Here is a 20,005-nt window from a genome sequence, read left to right on the forward strand (position 1 = left end):
CTTAGAGATTTCAACGTCAGACATTTTATCCATCTTAATATCAAAAGATCTTTATATCTCATGAATTTCAAGATTTGAGGTCTTAAGTTCAAACCTTCACGTAGAGGGAAGGTCTAGAGATCATAAAGGATAAGACATGAATGGAGGCATTCCAACCCAACATACTCCGGCGAATGAGTTGAGAAAGATAGGAGGGCGAGATACTAAAAATTTGAAAAGAGCACGTTCATGTTTGCTATAATAATAAGGATGAACTTAATACTAAAAATTCTTAACGTCTCTTGAATCTGGCCTAAGGACGGACATGAGCGCCTCTAAATATAAGGAAGTAAAGTTTTGACTCCCAATTATGGAAAAAAAACAATCACATCCAGAATTCAATAAATTATGTCACTTATATTCGATCAGATGAGTTCGAATCTTATACAGTAGTACTTAAAAAAATCTCATCCCGTTCCATATAAAGCCATCGCCGTATTTTAGAATTCCTTTTTATTTTTAAATGTTGTGCTAGAATTTATAATTTAATAAAAGGTCAATAAATTTCCAATTTCAATGTTAGATTAATAAATTCGTTGGAGATTTCGATCAAGATGTTAACACTTGGATCGAATGTACCAATAAGTAAATAGATTAATCAATTATTAACAAGAGAGAGAAGAGACAATAAAATCAATTTATCCTATACATTATCTGCCCAAAAGAAAAAAGAGCAGAACGCACGGGTCAAATACAAACCATGCAGCAAATAATTACCAAGCATGCTAGAAAAGGAAATATAATTATGGCAGCTACTATACAAGGCTTATGAGAACTGAGCAAAAGGCAATGCATTTGCAACATGGATCAGTTGTGTGCTTTGCCATCACATTTGAACTTCAACGAAGAGGCAGTTGATCAGTTTTAACCATCTCCAAGATGGAATCTAGATTTTGGCTATCCTGGCTCTCCTCTGAATCGTTTACCATTTGTGAAAAATCAAGGGTTGTGTAGGTCCTAATGCCCGGGCCGTGTCCACCGCAATCTCGTGCTCGTCCTTGTTGAGCACGTCGTACTTCCTTTTGATGTTGAGTTAGTTCTATCTTCTTCCTTTTCGAATTCAAAATAGGTATCTCCTTGCGCTTGTGCTTGTCCTGTTTTGTAGTTGTCATTAATTCAATTATTTTTGAGCTCCTGATGGATGTTCCACTCACCCTGTGGCTAAAGGGACGATCAGCATCTTCTTGTCTTGCAGGGCATTGTTCAACGGCCCACATGCATCTCTTTCGGAGTTTTAGTCTTCCATTTCTTGATAGCTTGTGCAATACAGAGAGCAAATTTTGTGGGTAACTTAAAACTAAATGTTCACCATATGACGAATTCCAGAAGGTAATAGTTGGCACAGAAATCGAGGAATTAGGGTGGTCAAGAGTTTTTTCAAGTAGAGGTGCCAAAAGATTCAGGAAGCCAGAGTCATTGGCTAATGAAGGCCAGCCCCTTTGCAGACAACTAATGATTTCAGCCCATAGGATTTGAAGCTGACTGCTAATGCTTTCATTCAATGTCTCCATTTTTGTCAACCATAAAAGTAATGGAGAGGATACAATCTGGAGATAGAAGGCAATATACAATGTCAGCAGAGAAAATAACTACAATAGCTTAGTACTCTGTGACTTAAAGAAGAAAACTTCAGGATCACGCCGAATCAAAAGGAAAAAAAAATTGAGAAACCAGTTATTTGAGCCATAGATTCCTGAGCATAGTTAAACCATTTCAGGATCAGCAAAGAAACTAATTGCAATAACAAAGTTTCAGAGTGAAGAATAAACATTTCAGGATCATGAATTCATAATCACCACCCAAATCAAACGAGAATCCGAAAACTAATTGTCCTAGTAGTACATTGTTGGTATATGGTTCAACTAAATGCATGATCCCAAGACTGATGGAGCCCAGTGACATGCTTTCATGGTATTCATAAATTCTATGTGTGTTTTATGGTGTGTTCGGATCACTGATCAGAATGGGTTCAAGTATACGTAGAACATTAAGTGAATATGTACCTCAATGAACTCAAAGATATCTTGTTTCAAATGAAGGCAGCTGACAAATTGAGCCAATGCTGAAAATAGTCTGCAACATCCTTACTGAGGTGAGATATGAACAAAAATAAAATGCGAGCAATAACTTGCACATGCAGGTTATTGAACTAATCGATCCAAAATACCTGGAAAGCCAACTTGATGGATTTTTTCCTAGCCTTATCCACGACAGTTCAATAAATCTGTACCAGGTACAAGAAACTGAAAAGTTAGAGAGTTAGGGATGGAGTGCCACAGAGACAGAATAGACTAATATCACTCAAATCACAATATTTATCGTGATTTACATGACATTTCCTAGAGGTGTCGCATTAAACTCTCACAAAATTCAACAACAAATAGCCTATATTTCATAAGATCAATTTTAACTAGAGTTCTCCCTTCATCACTCACAATTCTTGAATTAAAAACCCAGTCTCTTTCAGCTAAAATAAATGAATCCAACTCAGGATCTATTTTAAAATTACAAGAAATGGAAAGAGTAAAGTTAACCACTCGATTTAGTCTATGATGAATATTGTGTATATATATATATTAAAAAAAATTTAGCAAGTTCAAATTCACATCAGAGTTTGAAATTGGCTTTGTGGCTTCTTATAATTTATATATTCTGTGATGTTGATTGATCACAGCCCCAGTTTGAGAATTTAATCATCTTCTTGCAGTCAAAAAACTCTTCCAAATGTATTACATAGGTCGGAATATTTCCCAGGCAAAGTGAACCAAAGATTCATTTATAGTTGAGGCCCAGTGGCATGTCTAATAAAATAATAGAAAACCACTACAATATGGCTTGCTATTGATCTTTCACTAGAATCAAACAAGTAATGTTTACATTTACCTGGCAGCCAACCTCAAGCTACTACTAGCGCAGCTGGAGTTTTTTGAGATACTGTCTTCTCTCGTAATCCTATCTGAACTTCTACCAGAAATTTGAAGCCCTTCCAAGATGTTTATAACTATGTCAACAAGTACTGAGAGGAAATCAGCAATAAAGTCTTCACAACTTGAACAAGATTCACTCGCACACCCAAGCATGCCTTGATCATTGAGGCATCCGCTTAACATAGAGGCAAAATTCTCCGTGAAACTAATCCTCATGGAACTCTCAAGCTGCAATGTGTTCACAGAACTATAAACCAATTTCCAAACTTGGACAACAGATTCAAGCTCAAGCTTTTCCAGTGGAGAGCCACACGATTTTTTTAATGAGCATACAACAAAAGGGTAAGAGAAGAGATGGCATATGGTATTCACCCCTGCAGTTTCTGACTTGGTTCTAAATAGGAAATAATTCCTCATATTACTGCTCTCCATCAAACCTTTTGATATTGCCATCCATATTTTTAGGCTACTAGGCACAAGGTTATTATACAGAATTAAAATCGCTGCAAGAAGATTATCTGGCGGAGTAAATGAAGAAAATACAAGTTCAAAATATTCATGCATTTCCTTCAGGACGCAATCTGTCAGGCACATTGATGAAGTACACTGAACCGCAACTAAAGAGTACATTACTACTAAATAAACTATAGGCGATACCTTACCCATGTAAGATATATAATGGATACCCAGAACTTCTGCATAGTTGATGTGGTTGACTGATTGGATTGTGTCTATTTCCTTGAGGTCTAATTCAACCTCATAAAGAGGGGATTCGAGTATAGTAGGTTCTAACTCCTTGGTGACAGCCTGAATAAAATTAAGGATAGCATAATGTAAATTATGCTGAAGCTGAATATTGGCATCAGCGCTTATATCGTCATACAGATGTCTTAAAAACCTTAAAGTTTTCCTCAAAGCAAACATTACATCATCATAATTAGCAGACAGCTTTTTTAGCTCTAACCGGACTCCTCTTAGGACAGATTTAAATAGCCTCTGGCAAGCATCATATGCGAAAGTCCTATTCTCATTGGTGAAGGTTTCCATTGATGCAGAAGTGGTGATAAAACAAATGACCTTTAAATGAAAGTCCAACAGATTTAGATTCCATGGCAACCACCTTATAGGATACTGCTTCCAAGACATTTTCCCGGTTTCTAGATTTTCAATCTTGGATGCTACTGCTTCTGATTCGCATAACTGGACAGGTAAGTCATTGTGCATGTGTGAATACTTTGCCAATAGTAAATCATCCAGCAAACTTAAGCACATACTCCACAGCCTGCTGTTTTCATTATCTGGAACAAGCCGAAAAGTTGCCTCTAGAATAGGCTCCAATACCACTTTCATCATGGATGGACTGTTAACGAAAGAATCAAGTTTATAGAGCAGATAATACCATGTGTTCAAACAAGACAAGCGAACAGATAGGTTGCATTTACTCAGCATGACACCGACTAAAGGCACCATAATGAGCTTTATGCTTTTTGAAAACCCATTTCCCTGGATTTCAATGTTATTCCCATTTAATGTTTGCACTGTTTGATTATTGTCCTCCTTGACCACATTAATCTCACACATGAGAGTTGGACTGTGAGCAAGAGCATCAATTAGACCCTCCCATGCAACCTGCAAGGTTGAGGAGTAAAAAAGAATGAGATTCATATTTATTAATAAACAATTAACAAAACTTCCATCAAGCAGGAACACAATGTATATCTTTTTTATAACATCTAATATAATTTTGATTCTGCAATGATTTTTCGGGCTACCAAGACTTGTAGTGTCAAGTTTGGAGCTAAACAAGAAAATAACGGTCGTAGAGATTAGTCTACCTTAGTCCCATGTGCAGAAGCTTTCGAAGAAGCCCAATTGATACAAGAACGATGGTTATCCTCTTTAACTAAGTCCTATACAATCTACCAAGTTTTACTTAGAACTGGAAGGCCGGAAGATTACATTTGCATATCATTAACTTTTTCTACTTCTGAGAGTATGTCATATAATGCAGTTGAGACCAACTTGAAATTTAAACCCAACATTCTAATAGTTCTTTAAGTTGATGAATTGGATATAAAGAGTGATACAGTAGGAAGTACCTGTGATGCAATCTGAACTTGAGGGTCATGATCTGAAAATGTCCGCTCAGGAATTTTAAGCATTTTATTTACTAAACTTTTATTCTTCATGGAATGAGATCCTAGTATGCGTATGAACCATCCCCAAGCTGCAATAGTCTGAACCTTCATTCCGAGATTTAATAACTTATCCATTTCAATAAGCAATGATTCTTTCATATCTTTCGCAAGCGCCTGTTGAAGTAGACAAAGTTAGTATAGGAAAATTTTGATACTGTAAAAGTATGACGTGTTTCATATTATTTTTTATCTTATCCCTTATGGCCTTACCCAGGCTTCTGTACAAGAGTGGAAAATAAGCTTGGAAGCATCTCACGGTTCTTTCTTCCACCTTCATTTTCCCCAAGAATTGAGTGTCCTTATTTGCATTTATTGTGTTGTCAACCATCAACTGATAATGGTTGCACCATATCAAGTTACAATATTTTCAGTTTTCCGTTATCAAAATATCAAGTTACATGCTTCACTGCTTAGTAACAGGTCTCCAAATTGAAATTATCCCTAAATACAAATTATGCTTTTTTCAGACCTCTTAGAACGAGGTCACATGATTGATTCTAAGACACATTATAGCCAACATCCATACTTTCAGTCTAGACCTATGGTTGAACAACCATAACAGGTTGCCTTTCTAAATCCCAAAACAAGGATCGTTTATATTACCTTATTTCTGACAGTCAAATGCGATAACATAAAGATAATCTGCATCTTTCTAGTAAAAGGACCCCTAACAGAAAGAAAGGAGTGTCCCATTTCTGAAGATTTGAAGTGATTTTTACGAGTGCATTAAAGAAAGATCTAAGTTATAATATTTTCTTAATTTGGGGAGAAGTAATAAGATAGTATTTGTTTTTAAATAAGAAACTTTATATAGAAAAAGTCACGTGCAAAAGGATATTTTAAGAGCCAAACCAGACATTCTCCCAAGTCTCACTCACTCGAGCAAAGGAGATTTAAAAAATTCTCCAATTGATATTAATTAAAAAAAAAATAAGGTTAACTTGAAAACTCTCTAGCCAGGCAACTCCATGTTAAGTCTAGGGCTTCCCTGTTAACACCATGGAAAAAAAAATTACGATTTATTTCAAGCTGAAGCTTCCTATATACAGCCTTAACTACATTAGCCATATTTGTACCTTTGGCAACAAAAAGGAGAACAGAGAACAAAAATATCCAGTAAGATGATATTTTGATAAAATTCTTGACGCTCTTCATTTTCAAACATAATGATAACTGAGATTACGTGGTTTATATCATCTTTAGAGTCACTAGTCTATTGCATAGTGGTGAGTATAAATGCAAAATCTAGATTGTTCATTAGTAACATGCCCTCTAATTACCATCCTTACATTATCTCCAAGAGGAGAGCTTTTATAACTCCACTGGAGAACAGATGCTTTTGTCCCTTCATTGTAATCTCATCAATGAAATATTATTTCTCACAGAAATAACGAATACACTTGAGGCAATAGAAACAGATCAATGAATTATTACCTTAGACAAAACTAGCGGAGGAGGTAATATTGTGGACCTTGTCTTCAACAAACATCTCTCTGACATATCCCTCTCCTTTTTATCAGAGCTGAGAAGCCGTCTGTATATTGGAGGAGCCCATATATAGGAGGACTCTCTCATTTTATCATTTAATTTTGCTGCCAACTTTGTAATTGCCTAAAGTAATAGCATTAAAAGATAAATCATCAAATTAGTAAGAGAACAATAATATTAAAGTTATTTGGTTCATGACTAAAAACAAGTTTCACAAACATTGAAAGCACAGAAGCAATGTTGTATTGATTTTTTTTTCAATTTCAAAAACATGTTAGGCTGTGTCATCCTAAAATTACTTTTTAAGTTTCCTCATTAACTTTTTGAATAATTAGTTTAACTTAAGCTATTAATTTAATTAATAAATTGAATCTCGTTGATTTTTATGTCATTTTGGTGAGTAGTGGCCATAATCGTGAATTTATCAGAACTATAGGTGTCATGAAATATTCAATACGATATACTGAGAAAAACAGAGTACCCATGCAATGTGTGCAGAGTGCTTGTGTGTGCTCATATTTTGTCCATATTTAAGAAGATTCCATATAATGATAATGATAGTCCCATGACTAAACCACCTTAACAGAGAAACATTACAAGGGAGTGGGCCTGGTGAAAGCAATGAAGTAATGGGCCAGAAAAGAAGGGGGTAAGCCTATGAAGAAGAACGAATAGTAGTGTAAGTATTTTAGTAGTGTTGGGTTGTTGGGATAGTATGGTTCAACGTGCATATGAATTTGTTACTCGGTTGTACGGGGTATGACACATAAAAAGAAACAAGGGGGATTAAGTGAGGGGTATGGGTATATAGGAGTTGAGTAAAGAAAGGCGAATTGCTACTGATAGGACTGGAGAGATGGGCCTCTCTAAGAACTTGTATGGCTCGGGGATTTTTTATAGTAACGAAAGAGTATTGCATTTCCTTCAATTGACTAGTGAGTACGTATCAGATAAGTGTTGTACTACTATACTGGCTACTTAGCCGAGTAAAATAGCATGATTCACCATTGGAAAACCCTAAAATACAGCTAGAAGCAAGGAAAACGATTTTCTATATCCTACTATAATTGGCATTGAAGAAGTAAATGTGAAAAAGTAACCAGTTAGCAAGCAGCAGTATCTTAGCTTCCAGGAAATCTATACATCCATCCTGACTTATATACATAAATGGGGGAAAGAACAAATTCTTGTACAATCATCAGATGAAAAGACAGAGAGAATTCCCAACACATCAATTAATATTGGAGAACAGACTTGCAGGACACGCTGAGAATGGGGGAGGGAAGGTTGAATTTTGGACTTGACAGTAAGTAATAGCTTTAATCAAGGATACCGCATACTGCAATAGAATAGAAAAGGTAATATCAGCTCAAAGATAAGTCATCGAACAAATTTTTTACCTGGATAGCCTCAAAAGTGGTCGACAAAGACCCATTGGGATTGTCGAGGGCATGAGTAACAGCCAGCAACAAAGACTGAAAGTGCATGGCAAGAAAGTCTGCATCAAGCTGTTGAATAGATATGCACCACACTCCTAAGTTACAAACTGACTGCAATAGAATAGGTGGATGATAAGTATAAAGTAGAAAGAGGGCATCAACACTGTGAATGACGAAACTGCCATCCTGGAGGCTGGAACAAACCTTTATTTTAGTTCTAATGATTAGTTCTGCCAATGACTCAAAGATAAAGCTGGCTTCTTTCGCTGGAACATGGATAAGAAAGAAAAAGATAACATAACCTTTTTTGTGGTACGCAATGGCAACAAATAATAACTCTCAACAATTTAGCTGTTAAAGGCTTTAAAAGCCATCCTCGGGGTAAAATATTCATAATGATTATACCAGTACCGGAGGTTGAAATAAGTATATCAGGCTGTTGTTTTCTATCAGTCTCTAAGCAGCTGTAATTATATTTATACAACGTATGCATACATGAATGTAATAAGTTGATAAGCAATTTATGTCTATGAAATGTAAATAAATAAATTAATAGCCATTGGCGTTTCTCGTTATTTTAAGCATTTCCACTCAAGCACCAAACACCTTTAGCTGGTGAATTTGGATAAGTGCTTTTAGACTAACGTTTCTATAGTTAAGTTACGAGTATTACTTTAGTGAACGGTGGATGAAAATTGTCGTCATAGGTATGAACTTCACAATAAAAATTGTAAGAATGCCCCAAGACCGTAAGTACACACCCGAAATAGCAGCAACGATGGAGGGGTGATAGATTATGAATCCTAAACACTTCAATGCATGTGCGGCGCTGAAATGAAGGTAAAAAGATAGCATAAACTTCAGGAGACAATCCATTTTCGGTCCATCAAATGCATAAATATGGAGAAAACAAATGTAAAAAAATCTGAATTAGCAACTTAACAAGTTCGGCCTTCAAATACATGATAACGGATTCTAATAAGAGGCCAAATAATTCTTAAACAGAAAATATAACATAAATGCCCCAAATTTTAGTTATCTCAATAAACCACTCGACCGTGTAAAGTAAGAGAAGAAAAACTACGATTCAGTCACTCGAAGAAAGTAGTAACCGATGATCAATATGACTCCAAGTAAGCTTTACATTTCTTCGTCTTCGTCTTGTGTGTCGGAGACAATAAGCTGGATCGAACCCCGAGAAAATTCCGCTAGGGCATCAATGGAATCATGATTGGTAATAGACGCCTGTTGAAGTTGTAGAAGAGTGGAGTAAGCAAGTGACTTGTTTGCTTTAATTCCAGAACAAATCAGGGTATAAATTTCTTCGAGACGGTTTAAGATGTCTGACATTCTTGCGGAGTGAAGAACAGAAGACCAAATTCAAAGACGAAGAATGAAGATGAAGAAGAAGAAGCAAAGCCCCCGATTTGGCGCCAAATTTTGCCGGTCGGAGTGGTCAGATGGCGGGGAATATAATAAATAAAATATATATCTTCAGTTGTGTTTGGCTACAGGTATAACGCAGCCTCAACTCCGTGGGCCTTTTCTCCATTTACCTCCTTTTCGGCCCATCAGCTTTTACACAGACCGCATAGTCAAGTGGTCATCTCCTATTATTGGGCCGAAGCAAATTTAGGGTTGTCTTGAAATCATGTAATTAAAATAAAATAAAATAAAATTCTAAAGTTAGAGCAGTTTTAAACATAAATATTTAAAAAATGTAATTTAAATACAAAATTTCAATATTTAAGTACTTTGCAAACTAATGACAAAAGAAAGTATCCGTAGTCTTGTGTCCTACTCTAAATCTAGTATGTACAATGGATGCAATTTAGAGAATTTTAGACCATGATGGTTTTTTAAAATATTTAATTTAATTTTTAACTTTTCTCATTTTTCAAAAATATTTATTTTAGTTCCAAGGTCGATGGAAGTGGAAGGAGAGGGAGAAGGAAGATTTAGGTAAGATATTACAAATATAGCAACTAAAATATTATAATTATAAATCTAAAATCAAAATAGAAATAACTCAATAAGGATGATTTGGATACATTAGTAAATTACAATTATTGTAGTTATTCAACGTTAAGCTGTTACTATCACATAAAATATAACACAAATCAATTACTATTATTTAAGTTATCGGTGATTTAAAATTTTAAAAGAATTTTTATATTTTCAATCATTTTAACTTTTAAATTTTGATATATTTGTTATTGTTTCTAGAACAAATTGTACATCTTACAAATACTTTTAAAAAGTTAATAGAAGTTTTCCAAATTGGTGTACAAAATTAAAAATTGAAAAAAAAAAGAAAAAGGTGAAACTTTTTCCCTTGCATTATTTATCCGTGGTCAAAAAGTTAAATCATGGATTAAGACAAATTATGTCTATTGAAAGAAAATATATAAATATTTGGGGCAAGTGGAATTGGATGTGGGATCGAAAGGTCATCATCAAAAACAAAGCGAAAGAGATCCTCAGACTTTTATAGGCCTTATTAAAGTATTTCCGGCAGCGGCAGTGGTGGAAGTTGAAGAGTCTCCACCGGAGATTTACTCGGCCGGCGGCCGCTACCAAAAGTAGGATAATGGGCTCGAGGCGGAGGGCCCATGGTTGAGTATAGTGGGCCCTTTTGTTTACTTTTCAGCCCACTAACCGACAACTGAGTCTTCAGAAAGTTATATTTGTCTGAATTAAAAAGTTTGAAACTTTGAGCAGCGCCAGTAAAGTGATGATATAAAGAGTAAAAACTCAGTTAGCCAATCATCCTCCGAAAGTGGGCCCACCGACTTTCTTGCAATATACGGAATATTCTGAAAGAGAAAGCTTCTAAATTCAGAAACATCACGTCACGCCAAAACGAATATAGCTCCACGGTAATTGACATATATCTTCAATCAAGAGATTGTTTGAAATAAACGTCTCGTCACTCTTCTATCATGGTTTAATTAAGATGGATGAAAAGGTCTGGATTTCGAATCTCTACTTTCAAATATTAGTATATTAAAAAAATATATATGTGCATGATATTTTTTATATTCACCTTATGTCATAGCATCATATTAATAACAATTTAGTCTAGTTAAAAGTAAAATTTAGGTTTTTTTAGTACAACATAGAAAGACGGTCAATTACCGCTAAGTTAAACTCATGTTAACAAAAAGTAAAATATACTTGAGGTTGAATAAATAAATAGATAAATTTTATTTATAAAGAAGATGATTGCTTAGGATCTAGGAATAGATACATTAAAATAATATGAGGTTTTCTTATACTAAGGCTAAATACATTGAAGGTAAAATTGACAATTTAAAAATATATTATATATATATATATATATATATATTTTAAGAGACAATTTTAAAATATTATGACTTATTTGAGAAAGAATCAATTAACTGACAACTTTTAAGATTTAAGTATCGTTTTATAATATTTTATAAATATTGAATAAGAAGTATCGATAAGGTAATCAATCATAATCAAATAATACATTATTAGCTCGGCTATTTATGTAAATATTCTAATATGCAGATGTACCTATATATAATGAAGAGCCTAGAGGGAGCGAAAAAGACATTTGAATGGGGCGGAATTATAAATTAAAGTAACATACTTTTTGATGAGTAGACCCACATTTTTAGTGGGAAGGTTTTAGATATAATTATGCATATAAACTATTATTTCATATAACTCATAATAGAAAAAAAAAATTTATACTCTTTTTAGAAGTATATTACTCCCCACTCAGGGTTGGAATCCATATTCAGCACCTGGTGGGTGATCCCAGTATTTCCCTACCTCTCCTGTGATCTGATGAACTATTATATTTACTTAAACTGTTTGGGAGGGGAAGACTATCTTTACAAACCAACATAGATTCTTTTAGCATGTTTTGTCCTCACTTGTTAAAAAAATACCTAAGAGTTTACCTAACCCAAACGGCCAAACATGCTTAATTTTGAAGTTCTTATGATCAAGTCACTGAAAAGTAAAGTACAATTTGTTAATATAGATAGTTACTATCAATTTGATTCGAGTCTTTATTAACAATTCTTGTATGATCTCATGATATATCTCTTTCATATGTCATATCATCTCTCCATAGGTACTACATACTGTAGAACAAAGATAAAATGATAGTATTTGTCGGGACAACTAACACAATCTATAATTGTTACAATGGCTGATATGTTTATTTTGAACAGAATTTTAACGATTTTACTTTTGATTTCACAGGAGGTATAAACTTAAAAAATTATACAAATGATCAAGATTTCCCATACTTATATACCTCATGAAACTTCCTCTTGTGTACATATGGGACATTATTCATTTATTTGCACTCCCCAATATTAGATGTGTAGTCACTACTTCATGCTTAGCTTTTTTTTTTCTTTTGGGTATATTACTTTATACTTAGTTAAGTTTGTTGTACAAGTAATTAATAATTAGTTGTACTAAGTTGTTTTTATTCTTGGCCTACACGGTATATAAACACTTGCGGTTGGGATTTATGAATGAAATTATTTTGAATAAAAAATGAAAAATTACAACTTTTCATGAAATGATGGTCTTTTATAAAGATTATTGTGTGATTTTATGAAAAGACATAACTTTACATAAAAATATATAAGTATTTGAATGATAACCAATAGTCTATATATATGAGATTCATGGTCGTTTGTTTTGCATTGTACATCTCTTTGTACAATTACTTAAATATTAAGAATTTCTCGAGTCATTTGCATGAAGTGCTGCAAATTATTTTTAAGTAAAAAACACTACTATTGGATTTGGAGTGCTTATTTCGTATTTCCTTAGATTTCTCTAGGTTGCTCAAACTTACCTAAGATCTCAAATCAAAGTATCATTTTTGTTCCCTTTTACTTCGGTTACCCAACAATATTTAGACAACATTTTGAATTTGAAATTATTCAATTGGTATACTTTTATGGCTGAAAATAGATTTATTTTTCATATTGACTTTTTATTCTTAAAAATATAAATAGGGGAGGATGAACTAATTAATCTTCCAAATTGTTGGAGAGTCTGGAATCTGGATGGTTGGGATGGGACGTTGGCGCTTACTTACTTTTACTTTTATTTTTATTTTTATAGTTGTTGTTGTTATTATTATTTTGAACAATTAGTTTTTCTTTTACACGCGAGACAGATGACATGTAATTTCCAAAATCTATCACGCCAGGCAGATTGAAACAATGAACTTCTTAACAAAAAAAAAAAAAAAAAAAGATATATTGGAGTGGAATTATTTAATTGTTTGAGAATATTTCACTTCATTTTGTTGGTCCTTAAAATTTTAGATTTAGATTTTTTTTTGGTTCATAAATTTAAAAAACTATTACTTTTGGTAGGTGGGATTTAAATTTAGTCTCTATTTGATCCTCAAATTTCAAAAATAACATGTTTGGTTTTTGAAATATGAATTTAATTTATAATTGCGGTCTATGAAGTTTGAATTTGGTTTCTAATTATCCAGTTTAAGTTTAGTTCCTAATTTGTCCCCAAAGTTGAATTGACCATTAGTTTATCTAACAAAATGACAATGTAATAGTTAACATATATTGACTACATTTGACTACTTTTGGAAAAAGAGAATAAAGAATGTCTAAACTGACAGCCAACTCATTAGAAATCAAATTTGAATTTCAATGACTTATTAAAAACTACATTCAAATTTCAAGGACCAAACATGTCATTTTTGAAACTCCAATGACGTATTGAAACAGAATTTAAATTTTAGAAATAAAAAATATTATTTTTTAAATTCAGAGATTAAATAGAGACTAAGTCCAAACTTTATTAACAAAAAAATGTATTTTACGTGTAAATAACTAGCCTTTAGTCATTCTAACTTGCTTCCCCAAGCTTTCACTTCTTTATTGTCGCTAATCAATATCTTGCGTCGGCCACCACCACCATGACATCGATCTCACGATCTATGTCAATGATAAATTTATTTGAAAGGAAAACTTCTATTTTACAAATAAATTTGTTTTCAAGAAAAGGAAGTCGTTTCTCTCTTCCATGGCTTAAAATTAAGGGGGGAAAATAAGTAAAATAATATGAGATTGAAAGCACAATGAATGAATAAGAAGGAGAAAAATTAGGTCAAAGTAAGGAAGTCAATAGAGTACGATCACTCAAAATAATAGTGTGTTTTAGGATGAAACTAATGTTCCTTGTCCTATCATTAAAAAAAACTTGTCCTCACTTTGTGTTGAAATGGAAGATAGGAGTATGAAATTAGGAACTTGCTATTATTGCTATTATTTATTTGGGAGAGTGGTCTTTTTCATTTCAAATAATGATCTTAAAGTTAATAAATATATTATAAAGTCCAACTTAATACCGAATTGGAAATGCAGATGCCACTAACGGAAAATCTGCTAACACTACATATGAAGTGCTGGAATGGCAGGATCATGCTTCCCAAAGCTCCCCTTTAAAATGAGGAGTCAATTCCTCTCAAAGCTACATAATCTTACTAAATATAATTAAGCTCAGTTCGACATCGATTTGAACTAATTTTTAACTTAAACTTCAAAGTGTACGTGGTCAAGCACCACACCAATACAAGACTCTATTTGTAAGTTATCGCTTTGGCTTATTGAACGTCTCGTTCGGATTCAAAATCGACCCATGACCTCGTCTGGAATCTTCCAACCACTATTGTGCATGAAAAGATTTAAAAAAAAAAAACTAGTGGAGGGAAAGGAGAGGGAAGAGGATAAGAAAAAATGATTGGTAGGAGACAGATGATTAAAAAAAAAGGATATCAGGGGTCACTCTCTTATTTACAAAAGGGGAGAGCTTAGGGATGAGATTATAGAAAGAGGAAAAGATGAGGTTTTGTCGCGGTATAATTTGTCCAAGAATACCGGCTTTTACATTGGCAGTAAAGTGAGCTGCCAATTGCCAAACTTTGGGCCACGCAAAGTGGACTACTTTATAAGCAATCATCGTCCCTTTCTTTGATGTCAATAATTTCGAAACTCGTGTTGAAAATTGTAAATGGATTTTTTAATAGGGTCAAAATGTTATTGAAAGTATTGAATTTATTCCATTTGTTAAAAATTTAAGTATTTAACCAAAATATTATTCTTATTCTACAACTATGGTTCTTTTTAAACTGAACTTTTGTATATATATATATATATATATATATATATATATATATATATATATACACACACACACAATGGGAGGTGTTGTTAAAACGTAAAACCGTGAGATCAATTGAATTAGGTGGTCCGAATTTGACTCGGTGAGTTGTGAATAAGAGAAAGAAGAATTCTTAACTTGAATAGCTTGATCAAAGATGATATGCATAGAGAAAATGCGAGCCTAATACCGACGAGATGTGTCCAATGCTTAAGTTAGTATAAGAATGGATGAAAAGAAAAAAAAAAAAGAAAATTGTATAGAAGTATAGTGGGTTGTCGTACCTCAATTGGACTATACTCGTTGTATTTAAGGTTCATGGGAGGGGGAAGAGTATTTCTTTCCCTCCAAGTAATCAAAGTGAGCATTGGACCGATGGGCCATGGTGGTGGCATGTGTGCCACGCTGGGGGCACAAGTAGTGGATCGACGAGTCGTGGTGGTGGCGTGGGTGCCACCCTAGCATGCATAGAGAGCGTCGCATGCGCTGGTGTGGGTCATGTAAAGGTGTGACCTTCCACGTAGGAGTACAGCCATTATGGTCGCCATAGTATGGGCTGCACAATGAGGTGTGGCCCTTCAAGCATCCCTAACCGGTATAAAGCTTATAGCGTGTTTATTGAGAGTAAATAAAAATTATGAAAATTTTCATTTTGTATTTACTAAAGTTAATTAGCTGGGACTCACCTATTAAGAGTCATTCCTCTTAAAACAAATAATCAAATTCTTTGAATTGCAAGCAATGAGCAATCACATTCTTATTTTATTTTGTTGTTATTAAGTAATATCAATAAAAACTGTTAAAATATAATTCACTGTTCTTAAATACAATAAAAAAAATTATTATTATTATTTTATACTAAATACGATTTTTTTAATAAAACGTTAAAATATAATTCATTATTATTAAATATTATAACATTAAAAATTTGTTAGTTTTTTACACTAAATAGGATTGTGTTAATAAAAAAATATATTAATTGCTTTTGAGTTCATGTAATTTTAATTTGATTATTTATTATTTGTAATATTAAATAAATTGTCATAATAAAAATGTTTACTATCAATCAAATAAAAAGTATTCACCATCCATCTAAATATAATAGAGTGACTGTGTATTATATCTTGGGTCCAACTATGAATAAATTTGTCATTTCTGTTGTACAACTAATTAGGGGTGATAATTAGGGGTGGGAATTCAAATGCACTGTCATTTCATCTAAAGTGCTTAACAGTGTGGTTGGCAATAAATTTGTCATTTGTAATTTATTATATATTTTATCTTTTCTATGTGTTTCTATTTTTTTTCTACTATATTTCTCTTTATTAAATTATTTTCTCTTGACTTGAAAAATTAAGTCATGTTTTAAATAAATTAGGAACCGTTAGAAAATTTTCTTTTGTCGACACGACATTGTCCTTTCCTAAGTAATTGAAAGGACTATTCATTTATTAAATGGGAAAAGATCCAAGAGATCTCCCTACTTTTAGAAAATTATTCCCTTTTTGAAAAAATGAATAATCCAATCAAGCGATTTGAAGGAAACAAATGAAATTATACTTTTTTTTTCCTTTGAAGTACATTCAATAATCAAAGAGATCACATGGGGTGTTAATATATAATTACATCGTTAAATCAGGTTCTCGAAACTATCAATATAAAATTATAAATAGTTAATAATCAATATAAACATAATTCAATGAATAATATTTCAAAAGTAGAATTATAGTATTATTTGAATAATAAAAAATAATCAAAATGCAAATTTTATATCGAGTTGTTGAATTCTATAAGCACTATCTTCATTTTTTTTTCATTTTTTTTTTTGGGAGTTCAACCAGTGTTGTACGGTGGATATTAGATCCTCTAAAACTCCTGCGTTGGCAAATTGAATCTAAAATAATTATTTCCATCCTGGATAATATGAAAACTCACAAACCTTCCCCTGAAAGAAAATTTCCAGTGTAAAGTAAACTCCTGTGTATCTTTAAAATTATTTTAAATATATGCCCACATAATTAGTTTTATTTTGTATAATGCAAGCACTATTTCCGTTAAATTTTATAATAACATATATATTTTTTTAATATGCACTCTAAAAAAATGTTTTAAATCATTTATTTATTTTATAGCATGTCTTAAATCATATTTAAAACATATAAAAAAATGGAGTACATATTCCACCGGCATCTCATTTCTCACACATTACAAATTTAATATACATTTTCTTAGAACAACCCTCTTTAATATAAAATATTACTAAATTTTATTGTTATAATATTTAATACTAACCAGGTTTATTTTAATAATTTTATTGATATTAATTAATAATAAAGTCATATCAACTAATAAGAGTGGTGTGTAATTTCTTATTAAAAGAAAGTTTATTAGTATAAATATAAGTGTTTATGGTGAATTATGATCTCACTAGAACCGGTAAGGATTGGGTGTGGTCGAGCTTCTGGAGTGAAAGGACATGCACAAAGAGAGTAAACACTCCCAACACTCAAGTCAGTAAGAGGTCAATCTTAAGATTATTGGGTACCTAAAGTCAGAGTTGACTCAGGGTGTGTTTGATGGTGGAGCCCGCATAACCATTCTATAAGGTCATTGACAAATTAGTTAAGTGGTTACCATAAATCCGACTCTCTATCTCGGTGTTTGATCGAGCTATCATGTCACGGTTGCTCGAACTTCAAGGTCATCCACTTTGTGTTTTCGAGATTTTGGAAGAAAAATTAACAAATTGATCTTTCCTAACTCGCCACATAACAAGTCTTACTTTAACCTTCCGCGCAAAAAAAAATAGTGAAAAAGGTAAAACAGTCCATTAAAAAGTTATGAGTTTCACTCATAAAAAGATAAAAATTGAAAACTAATTATTGAGAATGCGCGAGCTTCATCGGATTGATTAGGTTATATAAAATATAAATGAAATTAGTATATAAGCTAAGTGATTCAAAATTTGAGGTAACGGCATTTTAATAAATACCACAGAAGACAATGAGAATGTGATTCTCTGTTTCTTGATTTTCATTCAAAGGCATATATTATTACCGTTCTCTATTATTCAAATCATCCATCCTTGACACTTTAAATCGTGCACAACAAGGAAATTAATAATATCATTCTCCCCCAATAATTGAACTATAAAAAAACATTAAAATTAAACACACATATACACCTAGAAAGCTAGAACTACAACTACAACTAATATTTAATATTTTTAAATAAAATAATTAGAAAATTTGTAAGCCACAATCAACAGTGCACATCTTGGTATCCACGTGCATGGGCCACGCTCGGACTTTATAAATTAGGTAGTGGCCATTTGGCTCCTAACCCATGACTGCTTAGTCGTGAGGCATTTCCCCACCTTATTATATGAGAAAAAAAAAGTTTAATGTTCTTTTTTTCACCTTATTATATGAAAAAAAAAAGGTTTGGTTGGTTAGTGAAATGTCACGATCATTTTTATGTTTCTTATACGTAAATCAATGAGAACAATGACTCTTCTTCCTGGCTTTGGTAATTACCCAAAATCACTTGATGGTTGATGCATCATCCCATGGAAAAGTGCAACGTATGTGGCGGAGTTGGGTCATGGGTGTCGGCTCTTGCTATAAAAAAAAATTGAATTCCGCTTCAAACACTCACACACATAATTACAAAAAAAAAAACCTGTATTTTTTTATTTGATTAATTTTGGTTTACATATTTTTAAATCCGTGTTCTTTCAATAACCTTTTTAATCTTCTACTTTTAAAATGTTTAGTTTGGTTTAGTCGCTTTATTTTTAATTTCATGTCATTTATTTCAATCATAATAAATGCACGAGATACCACTCATATTAAAGAGGTTCCATTGTATTAAAATTTTGCAAATATAGACTATTAGTCACTTTTAAAGGACAAAGATTAAATATATATTTTTAAAGCACAAATACTAAAATAACAAAAGTTGAAAGTACATGAATATTTTTGAACCGCATGAATAAAAATGAAATAAAACCAAAAAGTACCACTAAAGCATAGTTCAACGATAATTGACATATACCTATTGTACCATAATCAAAATAGTATATAGTATATGTTCTACGAGAAATTCAACAAGAGAAGATTCACCTAAACTATACTCGCTTGGGCTAATTTAGTTAAAAAAATATTTATTGTTAAGTAAAATATCTTATCTGGCTGGTGACGTGGTAACAAGGAGGGCAATAAGGTCTGTGGAAAAAAATATTTCCACAAAAGACGACAAGATATGAGTACGTGGAGACAGGTCAGCACTTTCATTATTGCACATGGATAACGATTTACGATCGGGAAAATTCCAGTATTACGATACTTCATACTACCTCATTCATGGTAACTACCAAACAACATTTCAAAATGGTATTAATCCATTATATAAATATAATATATTACTTAATTATGTACTAAAATTTAAATAGAGTAAGTACTACAGTAATGCTATAATTTTTTTGACATTAAACGAGGAAATTTTTCCTACCCGACTTTTACTCTTATAGTATACATTTATTCCGCTAAGCCAATCACATAGTAACACGTTTGAGTGGGCGCGGTAAATTCAGAATCCCATGTTCTTGGCCTATACCACGTGTCGAGATTCGTGTATTGTTTGACGGAAATATCCGTGAACGCCCTGTGACTTTAGCAGATCGTGTTCTAATTGATCCAGATATTCTGTTGGAGCGACATTA

At 32.7% G+C, this 20,005-nt stretch overlaps 1 protein-coding gene across 1 annotated transcript; it reads right to left on the reverse strand.

The window, feature by feature from the left end:
* Window positions 1-603: 603 nt before the first annotated feature.
* On the reverse strand, window positions 604-9,545 carry LOC111014406 (uncharacterized). The gene is made up of 10 exons (XM_022289122.2): window positions 9,236-9,545; window positions 8,853-8,920; window positions 8,296-8,357; window positions 8,053-8,202; window positions 6,599-6,775; window positions 5,066-5,278; window positions 2,923-4,595; window positions 2,207-2,263; window positions 2,043-2,112; window positions 604-1,586 (listed from the first exon to the last, which is right to left on the reverse strand). Exons 1-10 carry the CDS (start codon window positions 9,439-9,441, stop codon window positions 879-881), a joined length of 3,384 nt encoding a protein of 1,127 aa, XP_022144814.1. The 5' UTR covers window positions 9,442-9,545; the 3' UTR covers window positions 604-878.
* Between the last annotated feature and the right edge of the window lie 10,460 nt (window positions 9,546-20,005).

The sequence above is a fragment of the Momordica charantia genome (assembly GCF_013281855.1).
Source record: "Momordica charantia cultivar OHB3-1 chromosome 6 unlocalized genomic scaffold, Mcharantia_2.0 BLBB01000006.1, whole genome shotgun sequence".
NCBI lineage: Eukaryota > Viridiplantae > Streptophyta > Magnoliopsida > Cucurbitales > Cucurbitaceae > Momordica > Momordica charantia.